The sequence below is a fragment of the Paramormyrops kingsleyae genome, chromosome 4 (assembly GCF_048594095.1).
Source record: "Paramormyrops kingsleyae isolate MSU_618 chromosome 4, PKINGS_0.4, whole genome shotgun sequence".
Taxonomy (NCBI): Eukaryota; Metazoa; Chordata; class Actinopteri; order Osteoglossiformes; family Mormyridae; genus Paramormyrops; species Paramormyrops kingsleyae.
In genome coordinates, this window is record NC_132800.1 from 38034331 (window position 1) to 38058197 (window position 23867).

Consider the following 23867-nt stretch of genomic DNA (forward strand, 5'->3'; position numbering starts at 1 on the left):
GCCAGATCTGGGCCAGAATAAAAGCAAACTGTGGCCCAGAATAGGGTCAGTTCTGGTTCATTTGGTTGAATTCTGGCTGATATGTGGTATTGCTATGGCTTTTATGTGGCTCAGATCTGGCAAACAGGAGTGGACCGCCCAAGTGCCATCATTCCATGCGGTATGTGGGCCGGATGTAAGCGTCTGGTGTGGGCCGGATATGGGCCGCATGAATTTTGCTATCTGGGGAGCAATCGAGTAATATATGGATCCATACAAAAATTCAACACGATGAAATCAGGTGCAGATTTCATCCATGTAGCATTTTTGTGAGGTGGTAATAAGACCCAAAAAATGAAAATTAAGATCCATGAAAGATCAACAAATGCTTGATTTTGCGTTTTTATAAAAAACTTGAGGTACAAGCCCTGACTCATCCCTGATTATGAATAAGATTTATATAAAAACGCACGTTAAATAAATGCATGGATTAAGTCGTGTGTAAATGCATTGCTCATTAATGATATAAATGGCATTTTATATATAGCAGTTTGAGTAGAAAATCATTTGATGGACTTTGGTTACTGTGGCAGAAATTTTGCTGAAGTCAATTTGTTTAAAAGTCTGGCAAACTTTATTACTGCAAAGCTTTGGGGGAACAGACACTCAGCAGTCTTTCATGCATCTAGTGATCTGCTCTCCGAACAAGTGCATACATGTTTTAAAGCCAAAAATGCAACAGTTTACAGACAGTTTAGGGAGGGGTCAGATATCTGTAGACGCCAGTTACTTCTGTTAATCTGGACCCATTATCAGGTAAAGGCAGGGTTGACCTTCCGATGATCACTCTTGTGATTACATCACCTTGTTCAAACAAGTTCATCTCACCTCCCCATACGTCCCTCAGTTCTCTTTTCACGTAATCTTGACCCCTAACATATATACATTTCTTATAAATGTTTTCTGCAGCAGACTTACTTCTCGGATTAGGTCTATACCTTGACCTTTTTGCAAAACAAGCTACCATACCAAAATATGTTAGTTCCTCTTACCTATAATAATGAAAACCTATTACTTAAGCTTGCATTATATGTTTAGTATGTTAAATGTTTCAATGCAGAAGTTAATCATTACAATCATCATATTTGAATCAGCAGTGTTATAAGTTTCATTAATAATTACTGATTGAGTTTGCATAGCCATGGATTATTCTTCCACATTACATGCATAAGCAATTTATCACATCTAAACAACATTTTTTGGCTTTCATGGTAAGTTATATTAATACAAAAATAAGACATTAGTAGGAAAAAACATTCGTAGAAATTAAAAACTGAAGTAAAATTCTTCAGTTGTAGATCTCTGATTTATACAGCACACTATCAATATTTGGCACAAGGTCCTTCTGATATTCCCACAGCTTTGTGTCCACAATCAGTTGCTCTTTGGTGAGACTCCCCTGTAAAGGAACTCTGACATGTATAATTCTGCACACATCAGGTGGAACTCTCAATGTGCCTCCATAATTCTGCAGCACTGAATGCACTGATGTCTGCACCACTTGCCTTGGATTTATGATCATCTTGGTGGGGTTGTAAACATCTTTCCTATCAGGTTCCCGGTAAATATGTTCCATGATGTTTATTCCTGGAACCTTTTCCCATTGTGTTAAATGGAATTGGCCCGTTTCATCAAAGTGGGTTTTGGGGAAGATATGATTCTCAATAAGAAAGACTCCGACTGTTGAGTTTTGCCTTTGCAGGTCCTCCAGGAGAAGCTCCAGTGTAGCATGCTTGTAAGGCATAATTATTTCATCAATGTCGTTCAGCAGAAGATACTTGGATCTGTACATGTTTCTATAGATACAGTCATTCAGAGTAGTTAACTGCCCATAGTAATGGAGGTCACCTTTATGTTCTTCAAAGTTCCAGCCTTTGGAGGGATTGAGGAACTGATCTATTGGCCATTGGTGGATTTCAAGTGTACCCTCTTCCCTGTAGTAGTGCAGAACCTTGTCAAGGTCTGGACCACAGCTAGTATTGTAGATGACCACTTTCTGTATGCCCAGGAGCTTGTACATTTCTATGGTTTGCACAAACTGCAGTACATTGTTATAATTTCCAAAGAGGTTGGAGATGCAGACAGTGAAGTTGTATTTGAAGTTGTGCTCGTTTCTCTCTCGGTTTCGTATGGGTAGGAAGATCATATCTGGAATGTCTGAGGTGGATGTATTAATACTGATAGTGACATTAGTAGCATCACACTTTGGTTCAGTTTTACACAGTAGGTCTGTGGTGTGGTAAGGGAACCCAAAATAATCATGGTGTATGTCGACCTCTGCAGCTGTAACCAAATGTTCTTGTTGAGCACAACCAATGACACAATACAGTTTTCTGACATCATCCCTCCTATATATGCTAATGATACGAATGGTTCCATCAATCCTGTGATCTTTGTAGGCAGAAACCAGGAAATGCTTTGTGTCCTTAATTGGCGTTATATTTTGCTCAGTCAAGTTCTTTGCACACTGATTACTCAGATCAGCTGTTGGATGTAAATTATTTCCTGATAAATGTGGATATATATTCAGATTCCACATTAAAGGACCATTAAAGACTATCCTATAGATTATCAACATAATTGCAAGAAGTATTAATGACTTAAAAACTTTTCTGTAACAAGTTTTCTCCATGAAGTTGGTTTGGAAACCTGGAGAAAAAAAAATATATATATATTAGTGCTGTCAAACGATTAAAATTTTTAATCAGATTAATCACAGGGTTGCTGTGGATTAATTTCGATTAATCACGATTAAATATTCATTTTTAATCTATATTAATCACATTTAATTTTGCATGAGCAAACAGACTCAAGAAAAAAGGGAATATATATGCACTTAACATGTTTATTGAACATCTTGAACATGAGTCGGATGTATTCCATCTGCCACAGAAGTGCAATACCATGGACCCATATCAAAAAGCAAGATATTTTGCTTAGCCGGACAACTTGTCAGATTTAAGGTACCTCAGTTTAAATGGTCTTTATCTTCGTTCGCTTACAATTAGCACGAACTACCGTAAATCCGACAAATAATCAAACTAACCATGAAGTCCAATTCTAGCCCGGTTAATTGCCATTGTTAGCAATATCAGTTGATAACACATTACGTGCGGTGCTTTACATATAAAACTCCGTAGCAACACGTCCACAGATAAGTTGGACGGTATAGCATGTGCGACCGATTTAATGAGCCACAAATGAGAAGTAGTGCTTAAACAGTATAAAACTACAACTTTCCCTTCTTTTGACAAAGGGCGCAGCCATCTTGGATTCTGAACTCGGGATCCTCTGTGCTGCTCCGAGATATTTCTCGGATCTCCGAGAAACGGGAACGCATGTTGTCACTTCCGGCTTCAAAACTCCGGAATCCGACTCAGAATACGAGTTCCGAGGGCAAATGGAACACACTAAAACTGCCCGAAATGGGTTGACAGAGACATTTCAGGGATTTTGAATCATTCTGCGCTGCAGATGGGTTAATTGCGTAAAAAAATTTGATCAGATTAATCATGATGATGGATTAATCCGCGTTAACCCGTTAATTTTGACAGCCCTAGTTATTACATATTCTCCTAGTGGTGGCAAGGAAAATGGCTTAAACCTCTACCACCCACTCTCAGTCAATGGCGAGAGAGATTAAAGGAAGTGTATCTAATGGAAATGATAACCGCTAAACTTCATATGAAGATGGAATCATTTTTGGTTCTGTGGGCACCTGTCGTTTCTTACTTTGGATGGTCATATACATAGGGACAACTGGATTGAAGATAGGAAGGGAATGGTGGTATTAGTGTATTTACTTAATCTTGTTTATTCATTCAATTTTCTGTCTTCCCTTGATTTCTTACTGATTGTAATGTTGGCTATGGGGTGGAAAAAAAGGAAAAAAAAAGGGAAAAAGAAATTACTTTACAAGAAGGTATGCCGAGAAAATGTTGGTTGTTGTGTTTTTTTTTTCTTCTTCTTTGTGTCCTTTTGTTTGGGTTATGTAAAATACTATGTCTTAAAAGCTTGAATAAAGATTGTTAAAAAAAAAATCATTTAAAATACAATAAAGTGTTAAAAATAAAAAATACAGTGGAAATAAAAAGTGTACACACCCCTGTTAAACTGTCAGGGCTTAATAGTGTAAAAAGATGAGACCATGATAAATTTCAAAACTTTTCCCACCTTCAATGTGACCTATAACCTGTACAGTTCAGTTAAAAACCGAATTTGTTTTGGGGGGGAAATATAAAAAATAAAAAAACATACAATAAGCTGGTTGCATAAGTGTACACACCCTTAAACTACAGTAATACTTTGTTGAAGCACCTTTTGATTTAATTATAGCTTTCAGTCTTTTTGGGCACACATCTGCCATAAAGTAACTAACCGCAAATAAAGTTCAGCTATCCTAGTTGTCACACCCCGCTCCGTCCGCTCCTGATGTGTGCCACGCCCACCTCGTTACCTCGTGTTCAGCCCTGATTGTGATCACCTGTGTCCTGTTATGTCTAGCTTGTCTTTTGTATTTAGTCCTCGTCTGAGTCAGTCTTCCCCAGACTTGTCATTGTATTGTCCGTAGATGTCCGTCTTTCGTTAATAAAACCACGTTTACCCGAAGTCCTGGCTGCAATTCGCCTGCTTTCCGGCTCGCCTGATCCCGAACGTGACAGAATGACAAGTCTCCGAAACAGCACAAATCGGCAGACCGAGCACGACCGGCTCGGTCTGCTGCAGGAATTTGTGTACTGGCGTTCCCAGCCAGAAGTCGAGGAGGACCCCGTAGCCCTGGAGTTGGCTAACCGGGGCACGGACCTCCTTGGCAAGGACCGCCCAGCCGGGCAGGAATACCCGCTCCAGAGAGCCCGGAAATGCCTCCGTCGCCTGCAGCACCGGCTCACCGAGCGACGGGAGAAGCAGCACGAAGAAACTCCATCGCTCTTCTTGGGAGCCTGCTCTCTCCTCCCCGCCTGGGATGACACCGCCGCTGCCTGCCTAGCCAGCTTCCACGGCGAGCAGCCGCCTCCGTTGGAGGCTTATTTTTATCGGCCGGAGCGTCTGGGGCATGGCAGAATTCGCGCCGTAAGAGACGGCATTCCCCGGGTCCCTAAAGCCCTTAAAGGGACAACGCCTGCTCGCCCGACGCCCATCCTGGTGCCGATTCCGGACATGCCAGCGGCACCGCCTGCTGCTGCCGCCGCTCTGCCTGCGGCACAGCCTGCTGCTGTTGCGGCCGCGCTGCCAGCAGCACTGCCTGACCCGCCTGTCCTGCCTAACCCGCCGGACCCGCCTGTCCTGCCTGACCCGCCTGTCCTGCCTGCGGTCCCTGCAGCTGCCACCGCTCTGCCTGCGGCACTGCCCGAGGTGGCCACGGATGCGCCCCCTGCTGGCCGCGTGATGGCGGCACCCGCCGCGGGGCCCCCTGCTGGCCGCGTGATGGTGGCGCCCGCTGCAGCGCCCCCTACTGGCCGCGTGATGATGGCGCCCGCCGGGGCGCCCCCTGCTGGCCAGGAACTGAGGGTGCCCGCTGCATCTCCGCCCAAGGGCCTGGCTTCGCCTTTCAGCCGAGGCGCCCCCTGCTGGCCACTTGACTGAGGCACCCGAGGTGCCTACTGAGGCGCCCCCTGCTGGCCAAGTGATGGCGGCGCCCGCCGAGGCGCCCCCTGCTTGCCCCGGCAATGTCAACAGCCCCCGGGACCCCGCCTTTCAGTATCCCGCAAGGGACGGGGACACAGGCGTCGGGCCCGGGTCCCGCCCGCCCTGCCCCCTGGCTCGCCCGTTCGACCCCTGGCTGTGGCTCGGTGGCTGCCTGCGGGTCCTCCGGCTCGGGGTCGGCGGTCTCCGCCAGGTCCCCCCCTGGTTCCTCGGCCCCGCCTCCGGCTCCGTGTCGGCCGCCTCCGGGCCCCCCTGCTCCGGCTTGGCATCGGACGGCGCCTTCCCCGGCTCCGGCTGCGCCTCCACCTGCCGCGGCTTCCCCCTCCTGCCTGCCTGCACCGGTGTTCCCTCCTGCTCCCTCCGTGTCTCCTCCGTCACTCCCTCGTCCCGTTCCCTTGGCCCCTGGGTGGTCCCCTCCTACTCCCTCCTCCCTCTCGCCTGCGACCCCTCCGGCCGCTGCCTGTCACCCGCCTGGGTTCCCTTGGGCTCCCCTGGTTCCTCCTCCCTTTCCCGTTCTGCCTCCTGTCTCTGCTCCTCCTCTCTCTGTGTCTCCTCCATTTCCTCCTCGTCCCTTTGTCCCTCCTGTCTCTGTTTTTCGTCCCCCTCTGCTTCCTTCGTTCACTCCTGGCCCCTTCGTGTCGCCTGTGGGTGTTCCTGTTGTGTCTCCCTTTTCTGTCTGTCTCTCTGCCTTTCCTGTTCTTTGTCGTGTCCTGTCTTTCGTTTCGTCCTTGTTCCTGTTCTGTGTCTCTGTCTTGTTCCCTGTTCTTCGTTGATGGATTTTGATTTTGTCTTCCAGGTCCTGTTCCCCGGTCTCGTCTCGTCCGTCGCCTCCTCTCGGGCACGCCCGGTGTGCGCGCCTTTGGGGGGGGTTCTGTCACACCCCGCTCCGTCCGCTCCTGATGTGTGCCAAGCCCACCTCGTTACCTCGTGTTCAGCCCTGATTGTGATCACCTGTGTCCTGTTATGTCTAGCTTGTCTTTTGTATTTAGTCCTCGTCTGAGTCAGTCTTCCCCAGACTTGTCATTGTATTGTCCGTAGATGTCCGTCTTTGGTTAATAAAACCACGTTTACCCGAAGTTCCTCATTTTCTCAGTTGCATCCTACAGCAAAACCACAGTTCACAGAGAGCTTACAAAGCATCAAAGGGATCTCATTATAGAAAGGTATCAGTCAGAAGAAGGGTACAAAAACTTTCCACAGTATTAGATATGCCATGCAATTGAAGCAGTCATCAAGAAGTGGAGAAAATATGGGACAATAGTGGCATTACTGAGAACTGAACATCCCTCCAAAGTTGATGAAAAGACTACTGGGGTGTGTACACTTTTTACTACACTGTCTACACTGTACTTTGATCTGTACTTACTGTTCTGTGTACTCAGTGTATAAACTGTAAATAAGATTGTTACTTTTTTGTTGAGATATATGTATTTTGCAAAAGGAACATAAACTCCTGTTATCTCTTCAGATTGAAAGATGCCGTCCCAGTGAGGACTGTTTGATTGATGAAGGCATGCATCTACAGTTAGCCAAACATAGCGATGTGCCCAGGAAAATCTGTATTTCTGAAAATGCTGACTGATCCAGTTTCATTTGTGGGTAAACAGCAACTGGCATTTAGGGGACGTGACGAGAATGAAAACTCTGACAACAAAGGACATTATAGATAGTTTACAAATGGGCCTGATAGATGAGCATCACTTTCTAAGCATCTGCTGATCACAAGTCAATAGTCACACAATGGAAGGCTTGGGAAACAAGCCACATCTGACTGTAGCAACCAATAGAACATGTTTAGGATTACAGTGTAATGAATATTTTAATATTTATTATGAATATTAATATACTGGCCTGGGAGTAAAGGATGGGGTCATAGTGAGTTAGGTAATTATGCGGCCAGCTCAGTGTTGTGTTTGCAAGATGTTTGCCCTTCTGGATATTTGTGTCCAGTCGGACTTCGTCTGCGAGCGATGTAAGTTAGTGCACTCACTCATGGTCCAGGTTCGTGCCCTCGAGGAGCAACTGACTCTCATCCAACATAACAATGAATTAAAGAGAGTTAACACGCCTTTTAGGGAGACCGTGTGTACGTCACAAGCAGGGAGGGGGGAGAATGATGAACAGATAGGTCGAGAGACCTGGGTGAATGTAGGTTGTAGACGTAGAAAAGAGTGTACACAATTCACAGAGGCGGCATCACCTGAAGTGACGGTGTCTAACCACTTTCAGGTGCTTCCAGCTTTAGAGCCGGAGGAGACTGGGGAGGCAGGTGGGCCCTTGGGCACCAAGAAGCCACCTACCCCCAGGAGGAGGGAGGTTGTGGTAGTAGGGGATTCAATTATCAGAGGTTTAGATAGTTATGTGTGCACTCGTGATAGAGGGTCCCGTACGGTGTCTTGCCTGCCTGGTGCCCAGGTTGGGGACCTTCCGAATCGAGTGGGCAGGCTTTTGGCCCCAGCCGGGGTGGATCCAGTGGTCATGGTGCATGTTGGCACCAACGACATAGGAAAGGGTAGGAGGGCTGTTCTGCAGGATAAATTTATAGAAGTCGCATAAGCTTAGAAGCAGAACATTCACGGTGGTATTCTCTGGAATACTTCCCGTGCTACGTGCGAGTCAGGCTAAGTTAGCTGAGATAAGGGGATTAAATGTGTGGCTAAAATGGTGGTGTAGGAAAGAGGGGTTCAGGTTTATAGGGCACTGGAAGACCTTCTGGAACAAGTGGGACCTGTTCAAGCCAGACGGGTTGCATCTGAACTATAGGGGAACCAGTGTATTGGGGAGGCTTATGTGTAGAGTAGTTGAGGAATGTTTAAACTGGGGAATGGGGGGGCAGGGAGGTTAGTTATGAATTTATGTGGGGAGAGACGGAAAGCCCAAATAAATATTAAAAGTGGGCACTGTAAAAGGTGTCACGCCTGGCTCGTCCGATCCTCGTGTGTGCCACGCCCCCCTTGTTACCTTGTGTTACTTCCCGACTGTCATCACCTGTTGCCTGTTATTTTCTGCCTATCCTGTGTATTTAGTCCGCGTTCAAGTCTGTTTCCCTAGGTCTTTCATTGATGTTACGTGTCTTTGTATTGGAGTTCCCCACGAATAAACCCCTTTTGATTCATATTCACGGCTTACGTCGCCTGCTTCGCATCCCGATTGTGACAGAATGACAGACCTCAACAACGAATCACCGCAGCAGACTGAAGACCTGCGTATCGGTCTGCTGCAGGAGGTGATTTATTGGCTTGACCAGCCGGAGGTTCAGGAGGACCCTGGAACGCTGGATCTTGCCAGCCGGAGCGGAATCTTCCTTCAGGAGATGTCACCACTCACGGAAGCGCACGTCATTGCGGACATGCGCGAAAACCTCCGGCAGCTGTTCCAGAGAGTAATGGAGAGGCGGATCCAGCAGCTTGCTCTCTCCAAGGTAAACCTGCCGTCTGTCCCCTTGGAAACGCCGCAAGCATTGCCAACAGCCACACGCCGGAGGAAGAAGAAGAAGCCGAAGGAGAGACCAGAGGAAGTCCCGATGATCGTCTTGAGCACATGCTCTCTCTCGGCAGCTTCTCCCCCTGCCAGTTATCAAGGGGGATCCCCGATCACCCAGGAAGTCACCACCGCTTCCAGCCTGCAGGTACCCCTCACCAGCCCCGCCGACAAGATGCTGCCGCCCCTGGTGGCTTATCATTTCCGGGTAGCAAGCCTGGCCCATAAAGGGGCCAGCGCGGTAAAGGACGCTATCCCATGGGTCCCGCAGACTTTAAAGGGACAATGCCCGCTTTGTTAGCCCCGACCCTGGCGGCAATAGTCGATGTCCCGAACATGCCTGGTTTGCCTATCCCGTCTGTCTCGCCGGCGCCACCTGTTCTGTTCTGGCTCTCAGCAGAGGAGGACGCACTTTTCTCACTCTCCCTCCCCTTATCTTTCCTGCTTTGCTCCTATCGTCTCGTCTAGTTTACTGTCCTACTGTCTATACTTGAGAGACTCTCTCAGCCCTGCTCTTCGAAACTAAGAAAATCATGGATTTGATCAACTGGTCTCTCAACGCAATTGACAACATCTTCTCACAGAGAAGTATGGGTTCGGGGGACGCACGGACTGCAAGGACGCACGCAGTCGGCTACACGATGGACGGATGGGAGAAGTGGAGGGTCGTGTGTCTGGCGGCTCTGTCCGTGGAGGACATCGAAGATATTTACCTATTCGGAACCATGATTACAGGTCTGATGCTGATTGGATTAGGCATCGCCCTGGTTTATCGTAAATTGAAGAAAATGGTGACAGCCACTCAAAGCCCCACTAGGCTGGCCGGGATGATTGACGGAGTTGGCAGAGCTGTTGGCACTCAGACTATGGCTATAGATCGCAAATTGGATACCATCATTGTGACTATGGACCGCAGATTTGATAACATCACGGAGAAGCTCACGGCTGTGCAGAGGATTTTGGATCGCGCAGATGGACATTTGGAGACCAGCGTGGACATTAGAGGAGCTGCGAAATTACAGCTTCTCACCCGGAAACCCAAATAACCCCATTCAATCTGCTTTGGCTCCCCCCTAATCAGCGCTGGCCTTGGCCAAGGCCGCTGCCTTGTTCCCCTGAGGAACAAGGCAGTGAGACTCTCTTGCATTCCTCTCGCCCAATCCCAAGGACACCCTCCCGCCATCCCACGCCTTCGCCGCTTCATACCCCCCAGCATGGACAGGCGGGTCTGTTGACCGGCGCTGACTTGGCAGGACCGGATGGCTGTTTGTCTATACTGGACTACCTCCACCTCCCCATTTCCCTCCCCTGTTGCAAGTCACGACTTTTAATGTTGTAAGGTGTAGTGACTATGTGCTTATGTCGCTGAGGTGTTTTTTCTGTTCCTACATTATACTCCCTACTGGAGTACAGTCTGGGGGCTGTTTTTTTATTCGCCTCTTCTCTCCTCATGTAATTCTGTATTCTCTGTTTTTCTTATATCCCCAGTCTACCTGACCTGTCTACCCCCTGTAATGTTTATGTACACTCACCTAAAGGATTATTAGGAACACCATACTAATACGGTGTTTGACCCCCTTTCACCTTCAGAACTGCCTTAATTCGACGTGGCATTGATTCAGCAAGGTGCTGAAAGCATTCTTTAGAAATGTTGGCCCATATTGATAGGATAGCATCTTGCAGTTGATGCAGATTTGTGGGATGCACATCCAGGGCACGAAGCTCCCGTTCCACCACATCCCAAAGATGCTCTATTGGGTTGAGATCTGGTGACTGTGGGGGCCATTGTAGTACAGTGAATTCATTGTCATGTTCAAGAAACCAATTTGAAATTATTCGAGCTTTGAGACATGGTGCATTATCCTGCTGGAAGTAGCCATCAGAGGATGGGTACATGGTGGTCATGAAGGGATGGACATGGTCAGAAACAATGCTCAGGTAGGCCGTGGCATTTAAACTATGCCCAATTGGCACTAAGGGGCCTAAAGTGTGCCAAGAAAACATCCCCCACACCATTACACCACCAGCCTGCACAGTGGTAACAAGGCATGATGGATCCATGTTCTCATTCTGTTTACGCCAAATTCTGACTCTACCATTTGAATGTCCCAACAGAAATCGAGACTCATCAGACCAGGCAACATTTTTCCAGTCTTCAACTGTCCAATTTTGGTGAGCTCGTGCAAATTGTAGCCTCTTTTTCCTATTTGTAGTGGAGATGAGTGGTGCCCGGTGGGGTCTTCTGCTGTTGTAGCCCATCCGCCTCAAGGTTGTGCGTGTTGTGGCTTCACAAATGCTTTGCCGCATACCTCGGTTGTAACGAGTGGTTATTTCAGTCAAAGTTGCTCTTCTATCAGCTTGAATCAGTCGGCCCATTCTCCTCTGACCTCTAGCATCAACAAGGCATTTTCGCCCACAGGACTGCCGCATACTGGATGTTTTTCCCTTTGCACACCATTCTTTGTAAACCCTAGAAATGGTTGTGCGTGAAAATCCCAGTAACTGAGCAGATTGTGAAATACGTCTGGCACTAACAACCATGCCACGCTCAAAATTGCTTAAATCACCTTTCTTTCCCATTCTGACATTCAGTTTGGAGTTCAGGAGATTGTCTTGACCAGGACCACACCCATAAATGCATTGAAGCAACTGCCATGTGATTGGTTGATTAGATAATTGCATTAATGAGAAATTGAACAGGTGTTCCTAATAATCCTTTAGGTGATTGTATATATGGTCAGGTTGATCAGGACAAAATTCATTTCACTGCATGTTGTACCTGTACAACTGTGCATGTGACAAATAAATAAAGCAACCTTGTCCTGCCCGTCCCGCCTGACTCGCCGGCACCACCTGTCATGCCCGTCCAACCTGTTTTTGTCCTGCCTGTCCTGCCCATGCTGCCAGACCAGCCAGCCCTGCCTGATCTGTTCGTCCCGTCGGCTACCGCGCCACCCAGCGCGGCTGCAGCGCCCCCTGCTGGCCATGAGTTGGAGGTGCCTGCTGCGGCGCCCCCTGCTGGCCACGTGTTTCTGGATGCTGCTGCAGCGCCCTCTGCTGGTCACGAGTCGGCGGTGCCTACTGCCGCCGCTACACCTGCGGCCCGCCCACCTACTGCCGCCACTCTGCCCGAGGTGGTCCCTGCTCCGGCTCTGCCCGTCTTGCCTGAGGTCCCTACGCCTGCTGTCTCTGCTCCGCCCGAGGATCCTAGGCCTCTGCCTCCTGCTCTGCCCGTGGCTCTTAGGCCTCCGCCTGCTGTTGCCGCCATGCCCGCGGCACCGCCTGCTGTTGCCGCCACACCCATGGCACCGCCTGCTGTCTCGCCCGTTCTATCTGCCTTGCCCATCCTGCCTGCCTTGCCTGGCTCGTCTGCCCTGCCCATCCTGCCCGTCTCATCAGCGCCCCCTGCTGGCTGAGAGTCGGCAGTTGCTGCTGTGCCGCCCGAACTCCCTTCTGCTTCGCCCAAGGCCCCGACTCGGCCTACCCCAGAACTCTCTGTCCCCGAGGAGGTCCCGGACTGTATTACCATCGCTCCTCCTCCCTTGGTGGAGGGAGAGTAGGAGCTCGAATGGGACCCCTCGGGGATCTACCTACTGGTCCCCAGGGACTCGGGTGGTGGAAGGACTCCTCCACCATCGCCCCAACGGGGGGGAGCTCAGCCGGGTCCCCGATTATCTGTGTCCCGAAAGGGGAGAGGACATAGATGTAGGGGCCGGATCCCTCCCTGGCCCCTGGCTCGCCCGTGCATCCCCTGGCTGTGACTCGGTGGCTGCCTGCGAGTCCTGCGGTTCCGGCTTGGCTGTCGCCTCCGGGTCCCCATCCGGTGCCTCGTCGCCCACCTGCAGTCCCTCCGACGGTGCCTCGTCACCCGCCTCCGGGTCCCCCTGCTTCAGCTTGGCATCAGATGGCACCTTCCCCGGCTCCAGTTGCGCCATCGCCTGCCGCAGCTTCCCCCTCCTGCTTGCCTGCGCCAGTGTCCCCTCCTGCTCCCTTCTCGTCTCCTCTGTCGGTCCCTCTGTCTGCCTTCATGTCCCCTGTGTGGTCCCCTCCGGCTCCGGCCTCCCGTCCGCCTGTGGTCCCTGCGGCTGCCTTCCCTCGCCTGCCTGGGTTCACTCAGGCTCCCCATTGTCCTCCCGCCTTTGTTCCGCCTCCTTCCTTCGTCCCTCCTGTTTCTGCTCCTCGTCCCTTTGTGTCTCCTCTGTTCGCTCCTGGTCCTTTTGTTCCTCTGTTCTTTGTGCCCTCTGTGTCTCCCTTCCTGGTCTGTCTGTCTGCGTTCCCTGTTTTGTGTCAGATCTTGTCATACTTCCTGTCCTTGTGCTTGTTCTGTGTTTCGGTTTTGTTGACCTCAGCGTATCACTCACCTCGCCTTCTCCAGCAACGCTGACGACCATCATTTCTGTGCAAGGTGACCCGACACTCATCAGTGAACAGAACGGTAGACCACTGCTGCCTTGTCCAGGTCACATGGTCTTGTGCCCACTGCAAACGTTCTCGGCGGTGTCTTGGTGTCAGTCGAGTCACCTGCCAACGGTTGTCTGGCATTCAAGCCAAAGCGGTGGAGTCGGTTGTGAATGGTTTGTCTGGAAACCCTAGTACCCCGCATATCTCGTAAACGGGCTTGCAGCTGTGTGGCAGTTGCATGACGATGTCTGAGTGCATAGGTCCTTAGGTACTGGTCATCGTTGCGGTCTGTCACTCGTGGGGCTCCACTCCAGGATCTGTCCTGAACTCTGCCAGTAGTTCTGTGTCTTGATGCAAGTCTGCTGATGACACTTTGAGACACATGAATTTCATGAGCAACATCTGACTGCCTGCCACCGACCCGAAGGCACGCCATGGCCAGGTGGCGCTGCTTGTCCGTTAAGTGACGTTGTGTGTTCATGGCTGTTTGAATGATGAACTTGGAATGACTTACTGACAATACCAGCTTTTTATACCCACAGACTGTTGAAATTGATGCCACATTGAAAAAGGTTGTCTTTTGGTATTGGCCCCGATAAGGCACACCTGTACACAATGTGACCATTACATGGAAAACACAAAATGAGGTGTGTCTATCACCCCAATACAATTGCCTCCCTATCCCAAAAATGTCTGAAGTGAAACAAACACCGTATGTATGACATCCACTAAGTCTCTCACAATATCCCTAACTTATTGTGAGTAGTGTAATTCCTTGGTAAGACACCACCTAGAATATTGTGTGCAGGTTTGGTCACCATACCTTAAGAAGGACATTGCTGCCTTAGAAAAGGTGCAATGGAGGGCTACGAGAATGATTCCTGGTCTTAGAGGAATGTCTTATGATGAGAGGTTAGCTGAGCCAAATCTGTTTAGCCTTGAGCAAAGGAGACTAAGGGGGGACATGATCCAGGTCTATAAGATTCTAACGGGTCTGGATGCTGTTCAGCCAAATGGCTATTTCAGTATTAGTTTAAATACTAGAACTTGTGGCCATAAGTGGAAATTAGCGGGAGAACATTTTAAAACAAATTTGAGGAAGCACTTCTTTACACAGCGTGTAGTTAGAGTATGGAATAGTCTTCCTGCTAGTGTAGCGGAAGCTAAAACCCTGGATTCCTTTAAATCAGAGCTAAATAAGATTTTAACAACTCTGAGCTATTAGTTAAGTTCTCCCCAAACGAGCTTGATGGGCCGAATGCCCCCCTCTCATTTGTAAATGTCTTATGTTCTTATTCTATTATTCATAGTAATGACTAATATATGACAAGGTCTGAAATTATACCCGGGCTGTTGGATGGTCAGTTTCCTTCACTAAAAAGTTTTGTCCACAGTACAACAGCAACATCATGATGGAAACTAATAATAAAATCGAGTTTGTGTTTTGAAGATACATGATTTTGTTACAGCAAAATAATAATTATATAAAATTATAGATAGGCCTAAATAAAATCATGATTTTATGGCAAATAGCATTGTTTCTGTAACCAGCCAAATGAAAAAAATCTGTTTTTGTAACAACACTTAATCGTTAGTCATTAACTCAAACCAGGAGCCAGTAATACCTGTGCGTAAAACAGAACTGACTCTATATCTAGGCTCCATTATATGTTATGTCTCAGACTCAAAGCTTTCTGGTAGAAATATACTTATTGGCTTTATAATCAGGACCCAGGAAACTGAAACTATTTTGCATTAATTCCAGACACACTCTCAACTGCCTTGGTGCAACTGTTTTGCATACGTAAATAAATCAATGCAAACTGCATCCTTATAGCTAAAAAAAATTGAATAATAAAACCCTCTTTGCAAACCAACACAGGTGGAATGGCGCTCCACAGGAGATATGCTGAGTAAGTTAAGGTCTCTATAAGAAAAAAAAATCTAAGCCTTCCAGATGAGGCAGAAAACCATGTTATTATCAGAGCTGCAGTAAGAAAAAGCCCAGTGATATTACTATCAAGCCATGAAGTGTTTATTTGGTCTCATGAGTTTCTCTAAAATAAAACATGAAACAACTTACTTGAGCTCTGGGATGAATCCAAATAACTGAATTATTACCTACAATGTTCTTAGATCATCAGTTGCATCCACACAGCCTTAGGGAATAATTCCCTTCCTTTATAAACACCGGTGAATCACCAGTAAGGCTGCCTTACAGGTAAGACAGGAAAAACCTGCCCACAGATACAGTCAGCTGAAGAATTATTGATTCACTTTATACTGTAGTTAGCATGCCCTGCTTGTCTGATCCTCCTGTGTGCCATGCCCCCTCGTTATCTTGCGTGGAATCCCACTGTTAACAGCTAATTCTAGTTGCTGTCATTAGTCCTGTGTGTTTAAGTCTGTGTTTCAGTTTGTTTCCCCAGTCCGGTAATTGTAATGTCATTCAATTGTCTTGCGTGTTTCCCTGTGTACGATCCTGAATAAACCCCATGTTCTTTGACTTGACCATGTGTTTCCCCACTCAGTGTGTCATGGCAATAGTCATATTAGCTAATTTTTATAAAATAAACAATGCACAAAATGATTTCAGTGTTCTGCAAAAGTGTTTGGGGAAACCTTATACATTTATTTTTCAAACAACATTTTTTTCCAGACAATTATTTTTCTTTGAAACACAAATTTTAAAAGTTCAGTCAGGGTTTACAGTCATTTCAAAACATGCTGGGATACAATGAAATGAAAAGTTTGTCCGAGACTTATTGTGCCCCTAATAATCATTCATTAATCTTCTATACCACTTAATTGTCTTATATAGGGTTGCGTGGGTCCGCAGCCTGCATTAAAACAATGGGCACAACCCATTCAGCATACGTGACTAAGGCTGCACGATTTGGGGAAAATATCGAATCGCGATTTTTCTGATAGAAATTGCGATTACGATTTCATTTGCGATTTAATTTTTTTATGTCAAGCTTCAGTTCAATATTCAGTGTGTAGTAATTTTAAAACATATGACGCAGCATGAGATACCATGGGATGAGAATTTAAAGATGTGATGTGTCAAGTTAAATAAAGTAATAATGAAAACAATTGCAGCAAAAAGAAAAATAGCGATCTTGCAGGTAACGCTTATTACCATCCTAATAACACTAGAACCGCCTTTTCCCACGCCAATGAACAAGCAAGAACTACTTCGGTGTATGCAGCTCTTTTGTTTGCGCTATTGTGTTGTTAGTTGCTGTTATTAACACTATAACACTCAAAAAACCGTAATGTTCATAACAGAGTGGCTGTTCTGTCCTGAAACCGTAAAGCTGGAAAATTTTAAACGTAGTATGCATTTTATAAAATGTTAAATAAATAGAAGTCGTTTATTGGTGATTTCATGTTGGTCGAAGTTTTTAAACTGTATACGGTTATTTTATATACAAATCAATTCAGGTGAAACAAAAAATCTACGTGTTCATGGTTGCAAAGTCTTTCAGACTCTCACGCAAGAATTCTTACTGCAAATCTATATTCCATTCTGAACTTAAAATTAGCTGCATCAAAAACGTTACGGCACTTTGCAAACCCTATACAGACTATTTACAAGGTAATAAAACTTATACATAAATGTAAATGAGTGTGCAGAGCAGAGAACAGAAAATCTCACTCCATGCAGCTGACCAAAGTTGCCAACCCTGCATATTATTTTAAATGAGAAGTAAAATGCAGTTTTCGACTGAAGCAGCTTATCATTCCGTTGCTTTGTTACTCGGACAAATACAAAACGAATCTTTTTGTATGTTTTCTAAATAAGACCGCGTACACAACTGTAATAGCGATTAAAGCGATCTATTCTTTTAGTATTTATGTTAAAGCAAGACTTTTATTTTACTACTGTTGTTGGAAACATTTAAATTTAATAAGCACAAAAATATATATGACATAAACACGACTGTATTGTGGGTTTTACGGCTTTTTTGGAGGTCACCGACTCCGCTGCTGTGAGAATTACTGTCTCGTAGTTTTGATGGGTTAGCGGTATACTAATGCTATTACCTATTAACAAAAACCAAAGGTATGATACGCTGAAGTATATCGCAGCTGGTGTAAGGAGCTAACAGGTGTGCCAAAAAGTGACTGTCTGCCAGAAACTGATTACGATCTGCGGGAGCGCGCACAGCCTGTTCAGGACGCATTGCAGTTTCTGTGCGACTAAGGCGGGTAATTTCGATATCAAATCGTCTTAAAGTGCAAAAAGTATACAGTACATGTATCCCCGAGCTAATAGCGAAGGTATGTCTTTGTCAGATTTAAGGGTTTGGTGAATTTTTAAATAAATAATTGCAATAAGAGTCAAAGGAAGCCATTGTCATGTAAAACGCTTTAAAGCAGTCCTGCGTTGTAAAACTGTAACCTTATGTCATGAAGCCATGGAAGTTCAAATGCGACACATTAATGTAGATTTATGTTTATAAATGTTCCTACGTCTAAATGAGTTTCACTACACAACCGATGTGGATAACTTATTAAATAAAGACAGTTCTTCATCTTGCAGTCATATTAAAGAGTCGGTGGATTTTTCCTGCTCTGTGCTGCAGTATCAACTATCCAGTCCTTTTTACCACTTTAAACACCTGTATAAGACCAGTATAACCAGAACAATGCAGTTCACCCATTGCCATAAAGTTATTACACTCAATACCTTTTTACTGAATGGCTCTTTCTGCCTGACTTTAATTGTTTTACACTCTTTTGGGTTATATTTAAGAACATAAGAACATAAGATTACATGATTAGTAAACATATAACCCATTTTTATGACTTTAAACACCTCTATAGGACCAATATAACCTGTAAAATGCAGTTTTCTTACACACAGAGAAATAAAGGTACACACAGGGTACAATATTAAACCTCCAGGTACAAAACTGTTCCTTTCAGTTGATTGTATCTCAAAGGGTACAGGACAGGTCCTTTGTAATACCATGTTGTACCTTTAAAGGTACATGATTTGGGAAAGTACATATTTGTTCCCATGAACCTGTACCACGTAAAAATGAACCCAATTAACCAGATGTATCACCAAAAATGCTTGTAAATTGATATATTTCAGATGCACAATTGTGATAGAATGGCTAGTGAATTTGACCAATTTTTTCGAAATTGGCTGAGGTTCATGTTTGTAAAAGTAAATTTCCGCTGCTGACTAAGCTGTTTAGACTTTTTAAGCCCACCAGGGAAATTATTGGGTCACAGCAGCATAACACAACAAAGGACAAAAGGAATGTACAAGAAAATACGCCAGTGACAGAAAAAAATCTCTCTCTCACACACACACACACAGAGTGTTTGAGCAGTGTGTAGCTCAGTGGGCTAAGCCTCTGTACCTATGATTGGAAGGTTGCTGGTTTGAGCCTGGCTTCCCCATGTTGGTGGCTCTTTCAGCAAGGCCTTTAACCCCCAGCTCCCTGGGCACTGGGCACTTTGTGGACAACTACATTGTAAATATATATCATATCTGTGTGCAGTCAGTTATGAAAACTGAAATTAAGATGGGGAATGTAGGTAAAACAGTGTGCTCACCTTTCACACAGAGCACAGCTGTTATATAGGATTATGTTTTCTGTCCTGTTGTCTGTGACAGCGGAGCAGGATGAGTCTGTTAGAGAGCTAGGGAGCTCCGCTTAAGAAGGCAGTGGTGGAACGCGTTTTAAAGAAAAAACAACTCTTAACTCAAACTCCTGATGCAAATGAGCTATATTTTTAAAATGCAATATGGGAAATATGATGCATGTTATTGGTGTTGTTGTCCATGTCTTTTTCCATTTCCAAGTTAATTTAACGGGTCGTCAGGGTTATATTATGCTGCCTGAACCTGTAGCGGTGGCAGTTCCGGTCTAAATGGCGTGTACAGTCTCGCGAGCACGCAGAGATTTTTTGCGTCACCCACATCAAAAACCGCCATTCGCGCCCACTGCCTGTAACGGACGGCGCGAGTCGGTGTGAACAGGAAAGATGGCGCTAGCCACGCTCACGACAGAAGAACTTCTACAGCTGCTTGCCAACGCTGGTTTGGATATAACGGAAGACGAAAGAAGAAAATTCATAGGTGAGTAACCTAGCATTTTTAATAACTCAGTTCACTATGGATTATGTTGAGACGGTAGGAATTTATCGTACTCTAATAACATGCTGATGCTAGCTGTACTGAGTCGCTTTTTTGAAATGTAAAGAACTAACTTTATGGTGATAAAGGGATAATGTCTATTGTCTTTAATTTCATAAAACATATTTAGCTAACATGTTTTGAACATTAGTAAGTCAGCCATTTAACTACCATCAAGTAACTGACCTTGGACTACTAACCGTAGCATTTTTAAGTAAGCCCTAGCAAACGTTGAAGTTAGTTAACTGAAGCAAGGTGCAGTTAATTTGGCTCCTGTTTTGCCGCAATAGTTTGATTTTACTTAGGCTATGCAATCACTACGAAAAACTATCATTTTTTACATTCAGAACTTGAAGGTAGCTCTTACACTATATTATTACTCTCTGAAGCTCGACCACGTTTTTCTGAAATCTCGCCGTGCGCCATTTTGAGACGGTTGCACACACCTAGAAGTGATCATTTTAGCGTCGCATAGATCAGGGGTGCTCAATACGTCGATCGCAAAGGTGGTCTGGGTAGATCGTATGGCATAAAAAATAGAGGATGGACGACGCGTTCAACCGCGCCAGCTGCTGCAAGCTACCGAGTCGCCTAGTTAGCCTCCAATTTATTTGTACTAAACTTAAGAAAGGGTATAAAAATGAATGGGGGAGCTGGACCAAGTATGAAGCCAAAAACCTACCACTTCCATACGGAATGGGAGGAGAACAGTTTTTTTCCCCACCATGTCATATTCGAAGTGCGTTTGCCTCATCTGTCTACTGTTGCTATTCCGAAGAAGGGAAATGTGGTGCGGCATTTTCGGACTGTTCATAGAAACTACGACATTAACTTCCCTCCAAAAAGCTAGCTGAGAAATAGAAAGGTGAAGGAACTAAAATCTCAGTTCAATTCAAAAATGCTTTATCCCTAAGAGAAATTATTATTATTATTAATAATAATAAAGAATACTCGGCATGTCTATAAATAAATACATGTTTTGCATTTTTATAGTAGGTAGATCATTTTGACTTGGACATTTATAAGTAGCTCGCAAGCTGAAAAAGTGTGGGCACTCCTGATGTAGATGCTTATTCATGAAGTGCATTTAGGGCTAATCTTACTTGAGATTAGAAAGTAATAAGAAGGAACCTGCTGAATTATACTGGATTTTTTTAAAAAATAAATCTGTAATTCTCTTGTTTTTCCCAAATGATTGTTTGCATAAGCTAGTTGGTGTTGGAAGATCACTTTACTGATATTGTTTATCCACTGCTTTGTTTCTCAGAGAATGAAGTTGATGGAGAAACTGTGGACCATGGTCTCACAGAAGCAATGATTGCTTACCTTTTTGAGAAATCATTCAAAAAACAGTTAAAGTTTAGAGATTTTGTTCAGCAGAACAAAGAGGTAAGCTTTAATCTGGAGGTGCTGCCACCATCGCCAGCTGTCGAACCAATGTTTGTTGATACTCCTGCTCCCTCTAAGCAAAACAGGTAAGGGTGGCATTTCCTATTAGAATTAATGGAATGTAATGTTTAAGAGAGGAAAAAGCCTTGGTCATTCATTAGTTGGTCTGTTGAATACTTACAGTAACTGGGTAATGTAGCCTGGTTTCATTTTGATGAGGTTGCATGCAGTATGCTTCAACATTTGTATTATACCGCAGATTTATTTCGCTCTTTCTGCCATTGAGTATGCCGTACCTATAATTGACATGACTATTTGTGTTATATTGCAGAGTCAGGCTTCCAGCTATTATTTCCATTCCACGGTTTCCAAATGATGTGTAGCACAAATTAGATGCTAAAGAACCATGCCACAAGGTGTCAAAATACCGGAACACAATAGTACGAACTTTGTATGAGATGATGTCACAGTACACAATGTAAGTGCCAACATAAAAGATTCCAAGAGCTTGGATTTGGACAGCAATTATGGTTTTACTTCAGTTATAGAACTTTGTCATGGTTACAAACAGAAAATCTTTGTGTACCATCATAAAATTATTCTTTACTGGAATTCACATGATCTATGTGTTGACAAATAATTTCATATAGCTTGTCTTACTACATGTACATTTTTTTCACTACTGACACAGGTTTCCAAGTAACCAGGAGTATGTTCAGGTTGCCAAAGCATTGATCCTGAAATATCCCTTTCTTAAGGACATTGATGGCACTGGTTATGTAAGTTAAACATGAACAAAATATGAAGAGCATGTATATAAATTTATTATTTCTGCAGGAAGGGAAAACATTGCCTGAATAAAAGCTGTTCACTGATAACTCAGTTTCTAAATGTGGAATTTGTTTTTTGTTTGTCTCACCTATAGCATACGTGGCATATGTCACTTAAACGAAAATTCAAGACTGAGCGTGCACCACTGGTTGATGACGCAGAAGTTAAAAAATACAAAGACAAGTATGCCCAGTCCCGGAAGTCCAAGGCCATGGATGGATCAGCAGCTGTAGGGCCTAAACAGGCTAGAGCATCTTCAGTAAGCAAGCCATGTTGATTTTCATCTTTTAGGGTTATTTCCCATTGAATACTGATATCCTGTACAACTTTAAAAGATCTGACTCAGCTAGGTTTTGTGGTTGTCATTGTATGTCTTTATACAAAGGAGCTTGCGGTGATTGGGGAGGACTCTACCTCTATTGAGGCCCATGTCCGAGTACTAAAAGAGCAATACAAAAAAATGCAGCCTGACATGGTCATCGTGAAAGACCGCATGACCAGAACATTCACATGGAGACGAAGAGAAATTGTGGAGGGAATTTCTGTGGAAGACTTAATAACGACATACCCATTTCTCACAACATCCTCAGGGGTAAGTATTAACCAATTTGAACACAGATTATGATGGAATCTTCATGACCCTCTCCATCAAAATGTGAAAGTCTGATGGAGGTGTTAATATACTGTTTCTTATGTCTCTGTATTCTGATGTCTCATGTTCATCACAGATCTGCCTTGACTCAGGTTTCTGAAATACTGTTTTGTCATAGCATATGTTTTATCTCTATTAATTAGTTATATGATGAGGTGGACTCCATTCATCCTGCTCCAGTGCCAGTCTATCGACGCATCAGAGAGAACCTCTCAGCAGTGCTTCCCAAGCTACTCAGTTTAGTCAAGGATTCGTCACCACTTAAAATAATCTACCTTGATGCAAGAAATGATGCCCTGGCAGAGGAGCATGCAGGTACTGATTATATAAAATTACTTAACACGGTTTTGTTTAAAGGCTGGATAAGAGGTTTTGAGCCTTCTCTTAGAAGGTTATACATGTCTTATATAATATAAATCCTACTTTGGTGTTCCAAATCAATTAATGACCAAACTTTAAATTGTATTTATTGTATATGTGTTTGTGTTTTCAAGCCATTGACACTAGAGGTGGAATTGCCCTCTTGCCATCGATCTTCAAGGAAAAGATCGAAAACTTGATGATTCTAGGACAGGTAACTTGAGCTAAATATTGTTTGACACATCAGATAGGACTTTGGTTTGTCTGTGTTCCTGATCATATTCCATGTTTCTTTCTTTACTGCCTGTCATTTAGGGTGAGCCAAACACTCCCTACCCAACTATTCAAGTGAAGGTCCAAGATTGGAAGACTGCTATTGCAAGAAAAGCTGAAAGTGTCATCGTAGTTGACGGGGTTAAAGTGTGCTCCTGTATTGGGATTGAAGAGGCATTCATCGCCGCATTCTGTATGTATTTTGTTTTGAACATGGAATACCCGTCCCACCTGAAAAATACAATGGCTTTCTTCCAGAGAAGCATTGCCCAGATTTTGCTGAATGGAGAGAAGCTGTCAACACCTGTAACTCGTATTATTAACCTACTGTACTGAACAAAATGCCACCACAGTATCAATGCACCAAGTGTTTGCGTAGAACTTTTACCCTTACAAAACTAATTCAGCATATTGGACTTGTTCATGCGCATGAACCTAATTTCAGTATCACGTGTGGTTTGAAAGACTGTCAGTCATCCTTTTCAAAATATCATTCCTTCAGACGGCATGTTTACAGGAAACACAAACAGAACTTTTTCCCTTGCACAGAGAACAATGACATTATAGAACACCCCAGTCCTGAAGAACACTCTGCTTTAGAATTGGTCCAACATAAACCATCAACTATGGAACAACTAT

At 44.8% G+C, this 23867-nt stretch overlaps 1 protein-coding gene and 3 long non-coding RNA genes across 4 annotated transcripts; 3 read left to right on the plus strand and 1 right to left on the minus strand.

The window, feature by feature from the left end:
• Window positions 1–1260: 1260 nt before the first annotated feature.
• Window positions 1261–15714, minus strand: LOC140589052 (uncharacterized). Its single transcript, XM_072711683.1, has 2 exons — window positions 15647–15714; window positions 1261–2688 (listed from the first exon to the last, which is right to left on the minus strand). Exon 2 carries the CDS (start codon window positions 2669–2671, stop codon window positions 1328–1330), a length of 1344 nt encoding a protein of 447 aa, XP_072567784.1. The 5' UTR covers window positions 2672–2688; window positions 15647–15714; the 3' UTR covers window positions 1261–1327.
• Window positions 15715–19583: 3869 nt separating this feature from the next.
• On the plus strand, window positions 19584–21500 carry LOC140588833 (uncharacterized). Its single transcript, XR_011990038.1, has 3 exons — window positions 19584–19666; window positions 20991–21198; window positions 21444–21500. It is a non-coding gene; the product is annotated as an uncharacterized lncRNA (long non-coding RNA).
• On the plus strand, window positions 21499–22172 carry LOC140588834 (uncharacterized). The gene is made up of 3 exons (XR_011990039.1): window positions 21499–21590; window positions 21804–21891; window positions 22038–22172. It is a non-coding gene; the product is annotated as an uncharacterized lncRNA (long non-coding RNA).
• Window positions 22173–22898: 726 nt separating this feature from the next.
• LOC140588835 (uncharacterized) lies at window positions 22899–23490 on the plus strand. The gene is made up of 3 exons (XR_011990040.1): window positions 22899–22910; window positions 23090–23169; window positions 23271–23490. It is a non-coding gene; the product is annotated as an uncharacterized lncRNA (long non-coding RNA).
• The last annotated feature ends 377 nt before the right edge of the window (window positions 23491–23867 follow it).